Here is a 20,936-nt window from a genome sequence, read left to right on the forward strand (position 1 = left end):
TTGAGTTTGCTTCTGTTGCAATTTGTTCAAGGTTGATCCCCATTTTGGCTTAAAATGACTGGACTATTATGCATGGGTGCGCAGTCATGCTGAAACAGGAACATCCCCAAACTGTTCCCACAAAGTTGGCAGCATGAAATTGTCCAAGATGTCTTGGTATGCTGAAACATTAAGGGTTCCTTTCACTGGAACTAGGGGCCAACCCTGAGAAACAACCCCACACTACAACCCCCCACCCACCCAACTAACACTTGACACAATGCAGTCAGGCAAGTACTGTTCTCCTGGCAAACGCCAAACCCAGACTCGTCCATCGCCAGACAGAGAAGCGTTATCAGGCAAACGTGTCACAAATGAAGCACTTTTATGAGAAACCAGCAAAATATTTCTGTATATTATACCATGTAGGGATGCACCGATATTAAAATGTTGGCCTATACTAATTCTTTATATTTGAAAGCCAATAACCAATATATTGGCTGATAAATCCAAATATTTATATAATTTTTGAGAGCCTGATTACAAAAACAAAAGTCTCACCATTAAAAGCCATGTCCCAAGCACACAATTATAACGCTCTTATTATAATCATTATAATTTTATGTAGCCCTAGGCTATATCCTTTTCAAAGTGATTCCAATCATATTTCAAATAATTCAAAACCATCATGTTGAACAGTGGCATCTGAAGTCTCTCAGCTGAAGGAAATAATGTATTTATTGGCTTTAATATTTGGCCAAATGTTCTTATTGGGCCCATTCACGTGCAAAAGTGAACCTGATCACAGAAGCTACCAGAGTGCATTGATCACAAAAATAAAGGGTTTACTTTTTAATTAGAGCACATACTGAAGCATAAAGCTAAATCTGTTCAAGAATGTTCACACCTTCGTACAAAGTATCATTGCCCTTAAACCTAAATAAGATACAGTGAAAGTAAAATCTTTTTAAAAAGACAGACGTTTTAATCACAGAAATTGAGCCAATATGACAACTGACATGCTGCCAAAGCAAAACTTTTAGCATCATACATCATCAAACATGTACTGGTGCACCTTCAGCAAACATCTAGAGCTTTTCCAACGTCTAAAACAAGTTCCTTTGAAATAAGTACATTTTCTTACTGCTATCCCCTATTATTTTGATAATGTATCAAAACATTCAGACAGAAAAAGATTACAATTTATTAACATAAACCAGCCAAGATAGAAAATCTGTACAACCTTTGGCTGCTTCTGATGGTCTTCTAACAAGCTGAGGAGTTTAACAAGTAGGGAACTTAAGTGCTATTCGTGAACATTAGGACAAATTTAAAACATCAGTCTTCCACAGTCACTCTGACTAATCAAACGTTTTCTTTCATCCTGAGAGTTAGTCAAGCATGTAGTGCTCCACTAAAGCACGGCAGGCCAGCTGAGCATCAGAACACCTCCAGGTCGTTTGTGTTGTAGACCACAGGGCCGTCCTCCGTGCCCAGCGCTGGCTCCTCCAGCGACCCCAGCGCCTCTTCAGTGTCACTCGCGAAGGTTTCCCGCGAGACGTCGTCGTCTTCCTGCAGATTGAGCGTGTTGATGGCTTGCTTCATCTTCTTTGCAACAATTTGCTTCCGTCGCTTCTTAGCAGCCTTTTTGCTGTTGTATTCTTTCTGGTTCTCCTCATAAAAGATCTCCTGTGTGAAGGGAACATGCAAACAAAACATTTGAGATTTGCATGTAAAGAGAGAATTAAATGTGTACATAAATGCTAGTGTCAGATTCAGACAGCAGGCCTTGCAGGTCGACACACCACAGCGGCTTCTAGCAGTCTCAGACCGGACTTTAAGCCAGAGCTGCCGAACGGCTGACTACACACAGAACAGGGGAAATAGTCTGGAAACACAAAGATCTTCCAGACTGGTTTTCTTGTTTCCATATTTTTCCCATCGGGGTAGGAACCCAGGCTGTAGCATCTCAGCAGCGTGAAGCGCACATGAACTGATCATCTCTTCCTCTTTACAGCACCAAATAAACACGAGCAACAGCAGGAATGTTAAAAGATCCAGGACAACTTACTGAAAATCCATACCATGTCTCATGTAATCGCTTAATCAGTTTCAGATTTCAACCGTGGAAAGAATTGTAAACAAGATGTCAAATGACGTTACATTTACCTCAGAAAAGACATTCAATGTCCATAGCTCAATAGTCAGCTATAAAACCTGAATCACAGGGCTCCAGACTAACACTAGAGAGCAGTAGCTCCGGTGCCATGTGCAAGTTCTACACATGGCGGCGCCAGCGTCTGATTTTTGTAGAGCTGCATTTATTTTTAAATAAGTGTTTGTTTGCCCTTAAGTGACCTTTGCAAAAATAAAATAAAAATATAGACTTTCGCGTGCACACGAACAATGTTTTACATGCTCACGTGTAAAAATTTCCTGTTTATGTATACTAGCCTATAACCCATTTCATTTGTGTGTCACTGCCATTTTACTATGAAGTAAACGAGAGTATGGAATGGATGCTCATGAATTAATAAAGCACATCCTCTGTAGCAGCCGTGAAACTGCAACATGAATTTAGTCTGGTGTAATACAGCTGAGTGCATTGGGCCGATAAAAAGTGCTCAAATTTTGGATTTCGTTAGAGCATTTTGTTTAGGTACTATAAGGCTGAATCCAGCTACTTATTCCTTTGTCAGTTTTTAAAGCGTGAGCCTCCGCTTTATACAATGTGACGCTTCAAAGTGCTGTGGCTATTAGAATGAAGAAAATCAGCATTTCTCTGCCACCTGTAAGGATGAATTAAATCTGACAAAGTGGTTTAACAAAGGGTGTTTTGATTTGTGTAATATGAATTTTTAGTATGTTTTACTTGACCAATATTTTTTTCATTGCCATTAAAGTTTTATATGGGACATTATAAATATACCGCCCTAACGAAAGCCGAAATTGAGCACTTTTTGCTGCATCAGACTTTGTGGACCCTTGAACGTGGCAGAGTAAAGTGCACACAGTCGCATTGCGCCATCTGCCTGTTCCACGGCCAGAGCAGAGGATGTGTTAAAGCGGACACAAGGCCATGATATTAGAGGTACAATGCCCAAATGAAAGCAGAATTTGAGCAAAATAGATCTTTATTAATTCATGCGCATCCCTCATCTCATTTTCTTCATAGAAAATTGGCAGTGATACACAAAAGAAATGGGTTATAGAATCCAAAAACTGGAAATTCTAACGCGCGAGAACACAAAAAAAACACTTCTCGTGTGCACATGGATGTCTGTTTTTTTTTTTTTGGCAAGGGTCCCTTTAGGGGCTATGTAGTTTGCTACCAAGGGTTAGTTTTTCTACATCTTGAAACTTTTAGTTTTACAAATGAGGAAAATCTTTGAAGGATGAACATGTTTTTGGTCATCATATTAAAAAAAAAAAAACATTTGGATAATATTTAGAGCTTTGAAGTGCTGGAAAAGTGTAAAGCACTTGAAAGTTGTTGAAAAGTGCTTGAATTTCACTCTCAAAAGGTTATACGAACCCTGAATTGAATAATGTAAAAAATAACATTTTTTAACAATCAATATTTCTGCCACAATACCATGGTTAAAGTTAGAGTTACTACATTAAATCCATGGTGAATGTTGGTGAATTGCGGATTGAAAAGCCTTCTATAACTTGTTTCTCCTGGTGTCCACGTCAGCGTGGTTTGTTTGATGACTTGACTTCGGAATGGCTCTCCGCTCTGAAGGAAATATTCCTGCTCCGCTCACATGTTCTGACAGCACTAAAGCTCAAGCTCTGCCTGTGGCTCTGAGACTGCAGGCCTGGTGCAGCGGAGGCCTCTGCGGCTGGAGGACAAGCGATTGTGGACCATCACTCTTGGAATTATTTTAATTTTATATTTGAGAGTTGATGAAGACACAGCTGCTTGATATTTGTCCACCCGAACACTTGAGTGATGACTAACCTTCACCTGCCCGTCAGAGATGCTGGGTGTGTTCTTCAGCAAGTTCAGATACACTCCACCAGGTGTCCGTCTCCTACTGCCATCCTGCAGGAAATACAACAAAACACTGAATATTCCAATATCATTTTGATTAAATTCAACAGGATCAACATGTTTGAATCTATAGTGGCAAGAAAAAGTACGTAAACCCCTTGAAATTATCTGGTTTTCTGCAGTAATTTGCCATAAAAATGTGATCAGATCCACAACAAGTCACAACAATAGACAAACACAATGTGCTTAAGCTGATAACACACAAACAATTATAATTTCTTGTGTTTTTATTGAACACACCCATTAAACATTCACAGTGCTGGAGTAAAAAGTAAGTGAACCCTTGGAGTTGATGCTGCTGGAACCTCCTGTGGTAGCAGAGACTTCAGGTAGCTCTGGATCAGACTCTGAATTTTTGACAGAATTTTTGACCATTCCTCTTTAGCAAACTGCTTCAGCTCAGACACGTTTGTATGATGTTTGGTGTGAAGCTCTCTCTCGAGGTCGTTCCACAGCATCTTTGTGTGGTTAAGGTCTGGGCTCAGACTGGGCCACTCCAAAGGAGCATTTTCTTTTTCTGAAGCCAGTCTGTGGTGGATTTACTGCAATGTTTAGGGCCATTGTCCTGCTGCATCACCCCACTTCTACTAAGCTTCAGCTGGCGGACAGCCACCCTGAAATTACCCTCTTAGGATATTTTGGTAAACGTGGGAATTAATTTCCCCCTCGATGATGGCAAGTGGTCCAGGCCCTGAGGCAGCGGAGCAAGCCTGAATCATGATGTTCCCTTCACCATACTTGACCATTGGGATGATGTTTTGATGCTGGTAAGCGGCGCCCTTTTTGCGCCATACTGAGTGCCGAGTTTTCTCCTAAACATTTCCCAGTAGCATTGTGGTTTGCCACGGTGCTCTTTGGCAAACTTCAGGTGAGCAGCGGCTTACTCCGTGGTGTTCTGCCATGGACACCCTGCCTGTTCAAAGACTTGCAGCTCATGAACATGGGGGTTTGCATCCAGCAGACTCATGAACATGGGGATTTGCATCCAGCAGACTCATGAACATGGGTGTTTCTGTGTCCGGCAGACTCATGAACATGGTGGTTTGTGTCCAGCTCATGAACATGGGGGTTTGCGTCCGGGAGGCTCATGAACATGGGGGTTTGCGTCCGGCAGGCTCATGAACATGGGGGTTTGCGTCCGGCAGGCTCATGAACATGGGGGTTTGCGTCCGGCAGGCTCATGAACATGGGGGTTTGCGTCCGGCAGGCTCATGAACATGGGGGTTTGCGTCCGGCAGGCTCATGAACATGGGGGTTTGCGTCCGGCAGGCTCATGAACATGGGGGTTTGCGTCCGGCAGGCTCATGAACATGGGGGTTTGCGTCCGGCAGGCTCATGAACATGGGGGTTTGCGTCCGGCAGACTCATGAACATGGGGGTTTGCGTCCGGCAGGCTCATGAACATGGGGGTTTGCGTCCGGCAGGCTCATGAACATGGGGGTTTGCGTCCGGCAGACTCATGAACATGGGGGTTTGCGTCCGGCAGGCTCATGAACATGGGGGTTTGCGTCCGGCAGGCTCATGAACATGGGGGTTTGCGTCCAGCAGACTCATGAACATGGGGGTTTGCGTCCGGCAGGCTCATGAACATGGGGGTTTGCGTCCGGCAGGCTCATGAACATGGGGGTTTGCGTCCAGCTCATGAACATGGGGGTTTGCGTCCGGCAGGCTCATGAACATGGGGGTTTGCGTCCAGCTCATGAACATGGGGGTTTGCGTCCGGCAGGCTCATGAACATGGGGGTTTGCGTCCGGCAGACTCATGAACATGGGGGTTTGTGTCCAGCTCGTGAACATGGGGGTTTGCGTCCGGCAGGCTCATGAACATGGGGGTTTGCGTCCGGCAGACTCATGAACATGGGGGTTTCTGTGTCCGGCAGACTCATGAACATGGGGGTTTGCGTCCGGCAGACTCATGAACATGGGGGTTTGCGTCCGGCAGACTCATGAACATGGGGGTTTGCGTCCAGCTCATGAACATGGGGGTTTGCGTCCGGCAGGCTCATGAACATGGGGGTTTGCGTCCGGCAGACTCATGAACATGGGGGTTTGTGTCCAGCTCGTGAACATGGGGGTTTGCGTCCGGCAGGCTCATGAACATGGGGGTTTGCGTCCGGCAGACTCATGAACATGGGGGTTTCTGTGTCCGGCAGACTCATGAACATGGGGGTTTGCGTCCGGCAGGCTCATGAACATGGGGGTTTGCGCCCGGCAGACTCATGAACATGGGGGTTTGCGTCCGGCAGACTCATGAACATGGGGGTTTGCGTCCGGCAGACTCATGAACATGGGGGTTTGCGTCCAGCTCATGAACATGGGGGTTTGCGTCCGGCAGGCTCATGAACATGGGGGTTTGCGTCCGGCAGACTCATGAACATGGGGGTTTCTGTGTCCGGCAGACTCATGAACATGGGGGTTTGCGTCCAGCTCGTGAACATGGGGGTTTGCATCCGGCAGACTCGTGAACATGGGGGTTTCTGTGTCCGGCAGACTCATGAACATGGGGGTTTGAGTCCAGCTCATGAACATGGGGGTTTGCGTCCGGCAGGCTCATGAACATGGGGGTTTGCGTCCAGCTCATGAACATGGGGGTTTGCATCCGGCAGACTCGTGAACATGGGGGTTTCTGTGTCCGGCAGACTCATGAACATGGGGGTTTGAGTCCAGCTCATGAACATGGGGGTTTGCGTCCGGCAGACTCATGAACATGGGTGTTTCTGTGTCCAGCAGGCTCATGAACATGGGGGTTTGCGTCCAGCTCATGAACATGGGGGTTTGTGTCCGGCAGACTCATGAACATGGGTGTTTCTGTGTCCAGCAGGCTCATGAACATGGGGGTTTGCGTCCAGCTCATGAACATGGGTGTTTGCGTCCAGCTCATGAACATGGGTGTTTGCGTCCAGCTCATGAACATGGGGGTTTGCGTCCAGCTCATGAACATGGGGGTTTGCGTCCAGCTCATGAACATGGGGGTTTGCGTCCGGCAGACTCATGAACATGGGGGTTTGCGTCCAGCTCATGAACATGGGTGTTTCTGTGTCCGGCAGACTCATGAACATGGGGGTTTGCGTCCGGCAGGCTCATGAACATGGGGGTTTGCGTCCGGCAGACTCGTGAACATGGGTGTTTGCGTCCAGCTCGTGAACATGGGTGTTTGCGTCCGGCAGGCTCATGAACATGGGGGTTTGCGTCCAGCTCGTGAACATGGGGGTTTGCGTCCAGCTCGTGAACATGGGGGTTTGCGTCCAGCTCGTGAACATGGGGGTTTGCGTCCGGCAGGCTCATGAACATGGGGGTTTGCGTCCAGCTCGTGAACATGGGGGTTTGCGTCCAGCAGACTCATGAACATGGGGGTTTGCGTCCAGCTCGTGAACATGGGGGTTTGCGTCCAGCTCATGAACATGGGGGTTTGCGTCCGGCAGGCTCATGAACATGGGGGTTTGCGTCCAGCTCGTGAACATGGGGGTTTGCGTCCGGCAGGCTCATGAACATGGGGGTTTGCGTCCAGCTCGTGAACATGGGGGTTTGCGTCCGGCAGGCTCATGAACATGGGGGTTTGCGTCCGGCAGGCTCATGAACATGGGGGTTTGCGTCCGGCAGGCTCATGAACATGGGGGTTTGCGTCCAGCTTGTGAACATGGGGGTTTGCGTCCAGCTCGTGAACATGGGTGTTTGCGTCCGGCAGACTCGTGAACATGGGTGTTTGCGTCCGGCAGACTCGTGAACATGGGTGTTTGCGTCCGGCAGACTCGTGAACATGGGGGTTTGCGTCCGGCAGACTCGTGAACATGGGGGTTTGCGTCCGGCAGACTCATGAACATGGGTGTTTGCGTCCGGCAGACTCGTGAACATGGGTGTTTGCGTCCGGCAGACTCGTGAACATGGGTGTTTGCGTCCAGCTCGTGAACATGGGGGTTTGCGTCCGGCAGACTCATGAACATGGGTGTTTGCGTCCAGCAGACTCGTGAACATGGGTGTTTGCGTCCGGCAGACTCATGAACATGGGGGTTTGCGTCCGGCAGACTCATGAACATGGGTGTTTGCGTCCAGCAGGCTCATGAACATGGGGGTTTGCGTCCGGCAGGCTCATGAACATGGGTGTTTGCGTCCAGCTTGTGAACATGGGTGTTTGCGTCCAGCTCGTGAACATGGGGGTTTGTGTCCGGCAGACTCATGAACATGGGTGTTTGCGTCCAGCAGACTCGTGAACATGGGTGTTTGCGTCCGGCAGACTCGTGAACATGGGTGTTTGCGTCCGGCAGACTCGTGAACATGGGGGTTTGCGTCCGGCAGACTCGTGAACATGGGTGTTTGCGTCCAGCAGACTCGTGAACATGGGTGTTTGCGTCCGGCAGACTCGTGAACATGGGGGTTTGCGTCCAGCAGACTCGTGAACATGGGTGTTTGCGTCCGGCAGACTCGTGAACATGGGGGTTTGCGTCCAGCTCGTGAACATGGGTGTTTGCGTCCGGCAGGCTCATGAACATGGGGGTTTGCGTCCAGCTCGTGAACATGGGGGTTTGCGTCCAGCTCGTGAACATGGGGGTTTGCGTCCAGCTCGTGAACATGGGGGTTTGCGTCCAGCTCGTGAACATGGGGGTTTGCGTCCGGCAGGCTCATGAACATGGGGGTTTGCGTCCGGCAGGCTCATGAACATGGGGGTTTGCGTCCGGCAGGCTCATGAACATGGGGGTTTGCGTCCAGCTCATGAACATGGGGGTTTGCGTCCAGCAGACTCATGAACATGGGGGTTTGCGTCCAGCTCATGAACATGGGGGTTTGCGTCCAGCTCGTGAACATGGGGGTTTGCGTCCGGCAGGCTCATGAACATGGGGGTTTGCGTCCGGCAGGCTCGTGAACATGGGGGTTTGCGTCCAGCTCGTGAACATGGGGGTTTGCGTCCAGCTCGTGAACATGGGGGTTTGCGTCCAGCTCGTGAACATGGGGGTTTGCGTCCAGCTCGTGAACATGGGGGTTTGCGTCCAGCTCATGAACATGGGGGTTTGCGTCCAGCTCATGAACATGGGGGTTTGCGTCCGGCAGACTCATGAACATGGGTGTTTCTGTGTCCGGCAGACTCATGAACATGGGGGTTTGCGTCCGGCAGGCTCATGAACATGGGGGTTTGCGTCCGGCAGACTCGTGAACATGGGTGTTTGCGTCCAGCTCGTGAACATGGGTGTTTGCGTCCGGCAGGCTCATGAACATGGGGGTTTGCGTCCAGCTCGTGAACATGGGGGTTTGCGTCCAGCTCGTGAACATGGGGGTTTGCGTCCAGCTCGTGAACATGGGGGTTTGCGTCCAGCTCGTGAACATGGGGGTTTGCGTCCGGCAGGCTCATGAACATGGGGGTTTGCGTCCAGCTCGTGAACATGGGGGTTTGCGTCCAGCAGACTCATGAACATGGGGGTTTGCGTCCGGCAGACTCGTGAACATGGGTGTTTGCGTCCAGCTCGTGAACATGGGTGTTTGCGTCCGGCAGGCTCATGAACATGGGGGTTTGCGTCCAGCTCGTGAACATGGGGGTTTGCGTCCAGCTCGTGAACATGGGGGTTTGCGTCCGGCAGGCTCATGAACATGGGGGTTTGCGTCCAGCTCGTGAACATGGGGGTTTGCGTCCAGCAGACTCATGAACATGGGGGTTTGCGTCCAGCTCGTGAACATGGGGGTTTGCGTCCAGCTCATGAACATGGGGGTTTGCGTCCGGCAGGCTCATGAACATGGGGGTTTGCGTCCAGCTCGTGAACATGGGGGTTTGCGTCCGGCAGGCTCATGAACATGGGGGTTTGCGTCCAGCTCGTGAACATGGGGGTTTGCGTCCGGCAGGCTCATGAACATGGGGGTTTGCGTCCGGCAGGCTCATGAACATGGGGGTTTGCGTCCGGCAGGCTCATGAACATGGGGGTTTGCGTCCAGCTTGTGAACATGGGGGTTTGCGTCCAGCTCGTGAACATGGGTGTTTGCGTCCGGCAGACTCGTGAACATGGGTGTTTGCGTCCGGCAGACTCGTGAACATGGGTGTTTGCGTCCGGCAGACTCGTGAACATGGGGGTTTGCGTCCGGCAGACTCATGAACATGGGGGTTTGCGTCCAGCTCATGAACATGGGGGTTTGCGTCCAGCAGACTCATGAACATGGGGGTTTGCGTCCAGCTCATGAACATGGGGGTTTGCGTCCAGCTCGTGAACATGGGGGTTTGCGTCCGGCAGGCTCATGAACATGGGGGTTTGCGTCCGGCAGGCTCGTGAACATGGGGGTTTGCGTCCAGCTCATGAACATGGGGGTTTGCGTCCAGCAGACTCATGAACATGGGGGTTTGCGTCCAGCAGACTCATGAACATGGGGGTTTGCGTCCAGCAGACTCATGAACATGGGGGTTTGCGTCCGGCAGGCTCATGAACATGGGTGTTTGCGTCCAGCTCGTGAACATGGGGGTTTGCGTCCAGCTCGTGAACATGGGGGTTTGCGTCCAGCAGACTCATGAACATGGGGGTTTGCGTCCAGCTCGTGAACATGGGGGTTTGCGTCCAGCTCATGAACATGGGGGTTTGCGTCCAGCAGACTCATGAACATGGGGGTTTGCGTCCAGCTCGTGAACATGGGTGTTTGCGTCCAGCTCGTGAACATGGGGGTTTGCGTCCAGCTCGTGAACATGGGGGTTTGCGTCCGGCAGGCTCATGAACATGGGGGTTTGCGTCCAGCTCATGAACATGGGGGTTTGCGTCCAGTAGACTCATGAACATGGGGGTTTGCGTCCAGCAGACTCATGAACATGGGGGTTTGCGTCCAGCTCATGAACATGGGGGTTTGCGTCCAGCTCATGAACATGGGGGTTTGCGTCCAGCAGACTCATGAACATGGGGGTTTGAGTCCAGCTCATGAACATGGGGGTTTGCGTCCGGCAGACTCATGAACATGGGGGTTTGAGTCCAGCAGACTCATGAACATGGGGGTTTGCGTCCAGCAGGCTCATGAACATGGGGGTTTGCATCCAGCTCGTGAACATGGGGGTTTGCGTCCAGCTCGTGAACATGGGGGTTTGCGTCCAGCAGACTCATGAACATGGGGGTTTGCGTCCAGCAGACTCATGAACATGGGGGTTTGCGTCCAGCTCATGAACATGGGGGTTTGCGTCCAGCAGACTCATGAACATGGGGGTTTGCGTCCAGCTCATGAACATGGGGGTTTGAGTCCAGCTCATGAACATGGGGGTTTGCGTCCAGCAGACTCATGAACATGGGGGTTTGCGTCCAGCTCGTGAACATGGGGGTTTGCGTCCAGCAGACTCATGAACATGGGGGTTTGAGTCCAGCTCATGAACATGGGGGTTTGCGTCCAGCAGACTCATGAACATGGGGGTTTGCGTCCAGCTCATGAACATGGGGGTTTGAGTCCAGCTCATGAACATGGGGGTTTGCGTCCAGCAGACTCATGAACATGGGGGTTTGCGTCCAGCTCGTGAACATGGGGGTTTGCGTCCAGCAGACTCATGAACATGGGGGTTTGCGTCCAGCAGACTCATGAACATGGGGGTTTGCGTCCAGCAGACTCATGAACATGGGGGTTTGCGTCCAGCAGACTCATGAACATGGGGGTTTGCGTCCAGCAGACTCATGAACATGGGGGTTTGCGTCCAGCAGACTCATGAACATGGGGGTTTGAGTCCAGCTCATGAACATGGGGGTTTGCGTCCAGCAGACTCATGAACATGGGGGTTTGCGTCCAGCTCATGAACATGGGGGTTTGAGTCCAGCTCATGAACATGGGGGTTTGCGTCCAGCAGACTCATGAACATGGGGGTTTGCGTCCAGCTCGTGAACATGGGGGTTTGCGTCCAGCTCATGAACATGGGGGTTTGCGTCCAGCAGACTCATGAACATGGGGGTTTGCGTCCAGCAGACTCATGAACATGGGGGTTTGAGTCCAGCTCATGAACATGGGGGTTTGCGTCCAGCAGACTCATGAACATGGGGGTTTGCGTCCAGCTCATGAACATGGGGGTTTGCATCCGGCAGACTCATGAACATGGGTGTTTCTGTGTCCGGCAGACTCATGAACATGGGGGTTTGCGTCCGGCAGGCTCATGAACATGGGGGTTTGCGTCCGGCAGACTCCTGAACATGGGTGTTTGTGTCCGGCAGACTCGTGAACATGGGTGTTTGTGTCCGGCAGACTCGTGAACATGGGTGTTTGCGTCCGGCAGGCTCGTGAACATGGGTGTTTGCGTCCAGCTCGTGAACATGGGTGTTTGCGTCCGGCAGGCTCATGAACATGGGTGTTTGCGTCCGGCAGGCTCATGAACATGGGGGTTTGCGTCCAGCTCGTGAACATGGGGGTTTGCGTCCGGCAGACTCATGAACATGGGGGTTTGCGTCCGGCAGGCTCATGAACATGGGGGTTTGCGTCCAGCTCGTGAACATGGGGGTTTGCGTCCAGCTCGTGAACATGGGGGTTTGCGTCCGGCAGGCTCATGAACATGGGGGTTTGCGTCCAGCTCGTGAACATGGGGGTTTGCGTCCAGCTCATGAACATGGGGGTTTGCGTCCAGCTCATGAACATGGGGGTTTGCGTCCGGCAGGCTCATGAACATGGGGGTTTGCGTCCAGCTCGTGAACATGGGGGTTTGCGTCCAGCTCATGAACATGGGGGTTTGTGTCCAGCTCGTGAACATGGGGGTTTGCGTCCAGCTCGTGAACATGGGGGTTTGCGTCCAGCTCGTGAACATGGGGGTTTGCGTCCGGCAGGCTCATGAACATGGGGGTTTGCGTCCGGCAGGCTCATGAACATGGGGGTTTGCGTCCAGCTCGTGAACATGGGGGTTTGCGTCCAGCAGACTCATGAACATGGGGGTTTGCGTCCGGCAGGCTCATGAACATGGGGGTTTGCGTCCAGCTCGTGAACATGGGGGTTTGCGTCCAGCAGACTCATGAACATGGGGGTTTGCGTCCAGCAGACTCATGAACATGGGGGTTTGCGTCCAGCTCATGAACATGGGGGTTTGCGTCCAGCAGACTCATGAACATGGGTGTTTGCGTCCAGCTCGTGAACATGGGGGTTTGCGTCCAGCAGACTCATGAACATGGGGGTTTGCGTCCAGCAGACTCGTGAACATGGGGGTTTGCGTCCAGCAGACTCGTGAACATGGGGGTTTGCGTCCAGCAGACTCGTGAACATGGGGGTTTGCGTCCGGCAGGCTCATGAACATTAAGGACAAGTAAACAGAACAAATTAACAAATTGGAAACGATAGCACAAAATGAAATAAACATGGATTTAATTTTTTTTTTTAGTCTAACAGTATTTAGGCAAGAAATACTACAGAATTGAAAGCAATCAAAGATGAAAATGCTGGATAGTCTTCATTGTAAAAATTAAATCCAGATTAAGACTTACAGTTAAAGTTACAAAAGTTATTCAGTCAAGAGCAGTGAGTGATTTTCTCTGTCTTTTGTTCTTTGATTAACATGATAGACTGAAACACTTTAAGAGCTTATGCACAGATCATCCAATATACTAGCTATGTTTCCATCACCCTGTTTTTATGCAGCACATTGATGTATTGCATCAGAAACGACTGAAACAAGGGGGGGGGAAGGGGATCCCTTACATTGCAAAAAAGTTTACACGCTCACTTGAGGTGGTTTTTGACTTGTGAAAAAAAAAGGTAATAATGCAAATAATGGGAGATGGAAATGCATTTGCCGAATAAATTGACGTAGCGAACATTGAACCTACGTGACTAATTAGCTTTTTCTGAAGAGAGTTCTATTCACTGTTGGTTCTGGGTTACGAACACCACCGTCATACGCTCGAACAACTCAATGGAAATGCAACAAATTCGCTTTTGTTTGTGCAACTAGAGCTGCACAATTCTGGATAAATTAAGAATTTTTAAAAAAAAATTAAATAGAGATCCCAATTCTCACACCATTCTGAATAGACAACTAAACTATTTACTAGCAGTTCTGAAAAAATATTTAAAGTGTAAGTTGCAGGTTAACCACCACAGCCAATAAATGTGTAAATTAAAGTGCTCTATATGTATATATTTAATTATTTCTGTCTTAAAATGCATTAAAATAACATTTATTGGGGTTTCTTCAAAGGTAGCGTGTTTTTTCAGTTACTGGGTGATGACGTCACAAGAGGAACTCGCAACCCGTACTCCACTAGATTCCTACTGTATTATGGCTATTTGGAGAACGACTGAGGATGTGGGAAACCATCAAATTCTTTATGGACCACAGCCCTACAATTTTTAACCGGTCAGGCATGAGAGAGGGCAGCCATGGCACTCAAAGAGTTATTAATGCTTGGTGTGAGGAGAATAAGTGGAGGGTTGGCCAGGTGTCCTGGTGAGTAGCGTTAGCTACGTTAGAGCAGTCTAGCCTGGTGCAAACTTAACCCGGATAATAACGGAACAAGCAAGTCTTTTCAAAATATTGCCGTCATGTAGAATAGCAAGGAGGGACAACGACTGAAGACATTATTTACTTACAGTAAGTCAGTCCAAATCAGAGCTGTAGAGATGCACACACTGCACAGGCATCAATCGCTAGTCTCATCGACGCCTCAAACGTCATGTAATACCCTTCCTCAATCCACGCGTTATCAATTTCTCACGATTTAATTAGTGATGTTTATTGTCAGAAAAGAAAAAGAGAGATCGATGTCCCCATCACTGTGTTTGTGTGGGCTATATGCCACCCAATTGAATCAGCAGTGGAGAGTGTGTGCTGCCGTGAGGTGAACGCGTTGTGGAGTTTAGTGGAACAGCTCGACCTGCGACCGGCTGATCTGACGTGCCTGAACCCGTTTGTTTTGCGAATAGCTTATTCTCATTTCAGGCAGGATCACGGTCCCCTTGAAGTCAGCACACACGAGTATGTTTACAATGGAGTTATTTTATCCATATTTTTTTTTTATCAAATAAAACATACAACCAACTTTTCTGCAGTTATGTAAGGCATCTATAGCTGCTAGCGTACGGTAACTCTACTAGTGAGTTCCTCTTATGACGTCACGCCCCATCTAGTGGAAGGGAGCGGGAGCGGTTAAAACCACTGTTAAAAGTGCCAACTTTTCATATTATATCAGCATTTTGGTATAAAAAACAATGGTGGGCGGTTCTTATCTTTATGTTTAATAAACACATTGCATTACTTCGTGAAAAATTTAACCTGCAACTTACACTTTAAGTAAATTATTATTTTAAAAATAGGTTTGAATGAATGATTCAGTGACTAAAGGCAGGCGTACACGGTGCGAGTTCGGACCAGGATCGGACACTCGGGAGGTCGTGAGATATTGCACACGTTGCGAGTCAGTTTAACTGATAATCGCGTCAATGCAGCTGGTACACGGCACGACTGTCCTGCACGAATTTTATCCCGAGCCGGCAGCAATCACGTGAGCTTTCGCGCTAAACACAGAGACCGTCAATGTTGCATGCAGGCAAAGCTTCAGAAATGTGTGTGCAAATGATTTGTTGTAAAGCAGAGAACAGTAGCCATTCAACATAAAAACTAGAGAGAGAGAGAGAGAGAATTATTATTTTTATTTAATTATTTTTATTTAATATTATTTTCTGTAGTACAATGTTCAAAATAATTTTCTATGCTGTTTTGATGCTTTGGCAATACAATTGTATTTTTGTCATGCCAATAAAGCTTTATTGAATTGAACAGAATTGAATTGAGAGAAGTGTGTGTGTGTGTGGGTGTGTGAGAGTGTGAGAGAGGGAGAGAGACAGTGTATGCGCACGCTGTATGGTTGCTGCCACTGAGGTATAGCCCCACGTGGTTGTGTATAATTTGGAAATAGGGGACAGCTGGTGAAAATCGGGCCGACTCCCCGAATTTTTTAAACATGTTTAAAAATGATCGGGAGGTCGGGGAGGTGCTCATAACATGCTCGGCTCGGCTCGTAATTCCTCTCACACGCTGCGAGCCACGACCATGCGAGCATCACCGATTCCACTCGATTTCTCCCGAGTGAAAAAAAATTATCTGCGAGCTCGTAAAAACAGCAAAAATCGCACCGTGTACGCCCGCCTTAAGTCCAAGACTTGTTTCATTCCTCGACGAATCACCGTTTTTGATCAATTCTCTTGAACAAATAATTCAATTAAAAGTCACTTGTTCACCTACTGGTGTAACAATGTAAATGATAGTCTTTATTTGTTTTACTCTATTTGATGCTACCGTAGTCACCAGTGTTTATATGAGATGTGAATTATTACACAGAAATAAAGATGTGATTGAAAAGGTTGTTTGTGAAGCGGTTTCATTCCTAAACGGTACATGATAACTGCTCTCTCTGGATCAGCAGCAGTGCAAACACACATCTGAGTGTTCGCAGCTACTTGTCAAAGGTTTAAGAGCCATAGTAGAATCATTGTCACTTAGGAATAAGATTGTGTGTGTGTTTGAAACGAGATCGATAAAATCGCTTAATCGTGCAGCTCGATTGACAAATTTTTTTTTTTTGAGGCATATTTATAAAAGCTACTTAAATGCTCTAATTGAACTAAGGCCTAATCCTGGCTTAATCTAAGCCCTGTCTGTGAAACCGGGAGTTAGTCAACTAAAACTTGACTAAACAAAAAACAGGATAGTTTGATTAAATATGCTAAAAACTAAAAAGAACATTTTGACACAGGAGGACTAACGCCAAATAAAAAAATGTAAAAAAATAGCTGACAAAATTAACAGTAGTTCCAAACTCTGATCTTATGTACTGAACTGGATGAACTTTGCGTGACAGTTTTGCACATACCACAGTGTAGAGACCTCCATTTTGTTCAATTGTTGCCGTCTCTGACAGAAGCTCGATGGCTTTCTTTTTCCCGATAACTCTCACCACACGCTCTATTAGATCCTTCTTTGGCTCCATGAGTCTTTAACAGAGAGGAAACAAAAGCATAGTTATTTAAAAGTTTTACAGTTAAGGTATATGAAGATAATGACCAGGGACATTTTTCATTCAACTATCTTAAAATCTTGTAAAAATGATAGAAACCATTTCTGAAGAAAAAAAAAAAAAAAATCTACTTTAGATTTATGTAAAGGTTTATGCACAATGCACAGTTACTTTGTTGAATATACACTACCGGTCAAAAGGTTTAGATCGGTAAGATTTTTAATGTTTTTAAAATAAGTCTCTTCTGCTCACCAAGGCTGCATTTATTAGATTAAAAATACAAACAAAAAGAGTCATATTGTGAAATTTTATTACAATTTAAATCAGCTGTTTTCTATGTGAATATATAGTAAAGTGTAATTTATTCCTGTGATCAAAGCTGAATTTTCAGCATCATTACTCCAGTCTTCAGTGTCACATGATCCTTCAGAAATCACTCTAATATGATGATTTGATGCTCAAGAAACATTTATGATTATTATCAGTGTTGAAAACAGTTATTTACATTTTTATTTCATGATGCTATGATGAATAGAGAGTTCAAAAGAACAGCATTTATCTGAAATCTAAAGCTTTTGTAACTTTAAACACTACCTTTCAAAAGTTTGGGGTCAGTAAGAAGTTTTATTTTATTTTTGGGGGGAAAGAAATAAAAGAAATCAATACTTTTATTCATCAAAGATGAGTTAAACTGATCAAAAGTTACAGTAAAGACATTTATAATGTTAGAAAATATTCTATTCTAAATAAATGCTGTTCTTTTGAACTTTCTATTCAAAGAAATTTAAAAAAAAAATTCAACATTGAAAATAATAATGAACGTTTTTTGAGCATAAAATCATCATCATATTAGAATGATTTCTGAAGGATCATGTGACACTTGAAGAGTCAGACTGGAGTAATGATGCTGAAAATTCAGCTTTCATCTGAGAAATAAATTACATTTTTAAATTTTGATCATTTTAAATTGTCATACTATTTCACAATATTACTGTTTGTTTGTTTTATTGTTTTTTATCAAATAAATGCAGCCTTGGTGAGCAGGAGACTTCTTTTAAAAACAAAAAATCTTACCGATCTAAAACTTTTGACCAGTAGTGTAAGTATACAATTCTTTTTTAGGTATCACTTGATTCACAAAATTTGTGAAACTGAATTGACACAAATGACTCCTGTTTGAGGGCTGGGGTATTCACTCGATTCACAAGCTTGTGATTCAATTCATTTCCATTCGATATTGATTAAATTGGAGTATGTATCCGTACATGGAGAATTCTCTCAAGAAAACAAACTGACGCTGATAGGCGCCTGCTTTCAAACGCTCCCATGTGTATTTCACAGTGCCGACTTGGTACTGAAGTCGGTACCTATGACATCACTACATCTGACTACGTGTTTTCTGACCTGTGTGCGATTTCATCAATCACTTTCTCGTCAGGGTCATCCTCCACGATCTCATATCGCCCTTTGACGTCCATCTCAGCCCGTGGGCCCAGCCTCTCCTTGGCCGAACGCTTTCTCTTCAGACACTCCTCTCTCGGGGCTCCTCCTCTCTGCATGTAGCCCTCCAGCTCCTCATCCAACATGCTCTTCAATCCCTCCTCCTGCTCTCCCCGCTCCTTCTCCATCATCTTGCGGGCCAGGATGTAGTTATAGGTCTCGCTCTGGCGACTGCTCATGCTGACGCCCGCCTCCATGCCCAGGATGCCCAGCTCCGCTGCGACCGCCTCCTGGCTCTGCTCCTGCACCACCGAGCCCCAGATGTTGTTGACCTTGCGAGCGGCGCTGGCCTGGACCGGAGCCGGGAGACTCGAACACTTGAGCCTCTTCTGCCTCCAGCGCACGGCCTCGTCCTCCGAGTCGGAGCCACTGTCGCTGGAGTCGGTGTTCTTGCAGTTGCGGTATCCCGTGACGGAGGCGGCGCTCCAAGACGGTCCTCTGCTCTGAAAAGAAGAGACCTGCAAATATAGTCAACATCATAAAGAGCATGAAAAACTGATTGAATGGTGTCAGTAGAAGGTTAGCTGATTGCATAATGAGAGGCTGCATGACATCAGCTTATATTGGATTCAGAAGCAAAGCAAGTTTGATTATAAAGACTAACATTTTCCTTCAGAACAACATGCACTGAGCAACCGATCACAATAAGACTAGGAACATGGATTACGGATGTGACTGGAGTCCATTTTGAATGGGTTATCTTAAATAACACCGGCTCATAGCCATGTTCAACCCTTGAATAAGCAGCAGTTTACATCTGAAAGGAGTTTAGGATTTGATGAAATATATATATATATATATATATATATATATATATATATATAAAACATTGATATTGAGTGATCACCCGGATTTAGACTTATAAGCCTAGTCAAGTCAAGTCAAGTCATCTTCATTTATATAGCGCTTTTAACAATGTAGATTGCTTCAAAGCAGCTTTACAGAGATAAGCGTATAATTTAAGGTAACAGAGATTGTTTTGGCTTTATAGCAGAGTTAAGTTATTTCCATCTAAAGTTAGTTTTGATTGATTTGCTTCCGTCGCAACGATCATTTGTTATTAAATTAGGGGCCTATATATAAATGCCTAAAGCATTTTTAGAATTTTTAAATGCCTAAAGCATTCACAGAAAAATGTGCTTCATGTATTTCTCCGGCGTTGAAATCAGGCACATATAAATGTCAGGAAACACGATTCCTGGCTGCATGTCAACATCCATGGATCACTGGATCTTTGGTAAGTTGTAAGGAACACTGTATTGAGTCCAACTTTCAGTTTAACTGATAATCGTTTGTTTTACTCGTGTTTTCGCAGTTTCCACTATTAACTCCAGTCACGCAGCAGCTCTTCTGCCACTCAGTCCGGCTGAGGAGTGTGTTACTGCGGGAAAGTGTCAATGCATTCCCTCTAAAGTTTTAGATGCCATCATTTTTCAGTATGAAAAATCAATGCAAGAGAAAGCATGAAATAAACACCAGCATTTAAAATGACCCTGGGTTAACATTTTCAAGCGTCAAGGTCCATTCAAGAAGCCTCCACACTAGCAGTCTATCAGAGGGGTTACCAAACACATCCCTGGAGCCCAAAACACACATTCTGCAGGTCTCCTCAGTCAAACACACTGATTCAGAGCAGCAGCTCATTAGTAGAGACTCGAAGATCTGAAATGGGTGTCAAATTGTGCAGTGTTGGCTCCAGGAACGTGGTTGGAAACCCCTGGTCTAGCAAACTATTGAAGTAAAAATGCTTCAAACGTCAAATATCATGTGCGAAGCTGGAAAAGAGTGAGGGGAAGAACAGAACTACATACAACTGGCCTAGACAGCTTCATTTGACTGCACAACAGTGTTAGTGTCTATGATACATTAGCGGACACTGGGAGCTGATGTTTAAACGGCTACAGACACATCACTGATTCGCACAGAAATCTCAACATACAGTCAATCAGTCGATATGAACAAAACAAGAGTGTGTTGTACAGAATGAACAGGCTTCACCTGCACTCGCTCCTCTGCAGCATCCCGCATATCAGACTCGTGATCAGACTCTAGCTCTCCATCCTCGAGATCCGCCATTCTGGCTCTGTCACCCGCCATTTCTCTCGGCCGGAAGTAACGAGCCCGTATTTACTGTAAGCGTCATCGACGCCGTGCGCTCTCATTGGCACATTTTCCTGTGGGCCGTTCTTCTGGTGATATTTTGGCGGTCGGCATTATAGAAGGTGCATTTCCGCCACCTACTGGACCAGAGTGTGAAACACACAGCGCTTACAGTTTGTTTTTTACAATCATTTCTCAAAGGTTCATTTTTTCAAAACTCTTCACACACTGAGCACGACAGCAGTCTATGTGGGCTAAACTGTGGATCATTTATCATTGTTTTGGCACAAAATGACTACATCTTTCAAATTACATTAATTATTTTCTCTCTTCGACACAGCAACCGCCAAACCTCAATGAACCTACAGGCCAATTTGCGCA

The 20,936-nt window shown here is 46.8% G+C and overlaps 1 protein-coding gene across 2 annotated transcripts; it reads right to left on the reverse strand.

Annotated features, from left to right (window-relative positions):
* Positions 1-818: 818 nt before the first annotated feature.
* On the reverse strand, positions 819-20,695 carry phax (phosphorylated adaptor for RNA export). 2 transcript variants are annotated; one of them, XM_079860912.1, is made up of 5 exons: positions 20,454-20,695; positions 18,360-18,913; positions 16,812-16,932; positions 3,944-4,027; positions 819-1,668 (listed from the first exon to the last, which is right to left on the reverse strand). In XM_079860912.1, exons 1-5 carry the CDS (start codon positions 20,550-20,552, stop codon positions 1,420-1,422), a joined length of 1,107 nt encoding a protein of 368 aa, XP_079717038.1. In that variant the 5' UTR covers positions 20,553-20,695; the 3' UTR covers positions 819-1,419. The 2 variants fall into 2 exon arrangements, with proteins under 2 accessions (XP_079717038.1, XP_079717037.1); XM_079860911.1 differs by having other exon boundaries at positions 18,360-18,898; positions 20,454-20,572.
* Between the last annotated feature and the right edge of the window lie 241 nt (positions 20,696-20,936).

This window comes from Squalius cephalus, assembly GCF_949319135.1.
Source record: "Squalius cephalus genome assembly, chromosome: 24".
NCBI classification, from domain to species: Eukaryota; Metazoa; Chordata; class Actinopteri; order Cypriniformes; family Leuciscidae; genus Squalius; species Squalius cephalus.

What these genes read in the sequence shown, in the direction of transcription:
- phax (XM_079860912.1), bottom strand. Translation starts at nt 20,552, where the DNA reads ATGGCGGGTGACAGAGCCAGAATGGCGGATCTCGAGGATGGAGAGCTA. An exon ending in ATTGATGAAATCGCACACAG is followed by an intron (nt 16,933 to 18,359) that starts GTCAGAAAACAC and finishes TCTCTGTTAAAG; the next exon opens with ACTCATGGAGCCAAAGAAGG. An exon ending in TCTCTGACGGGCAGGTGAAG is followed by an intron (nt 1,669 to 3,943) that starts GTTAGTCATCAC and finishes CCCTTCACACAG; the next exon opens with GAGATCTTTTATGAGGAGAA.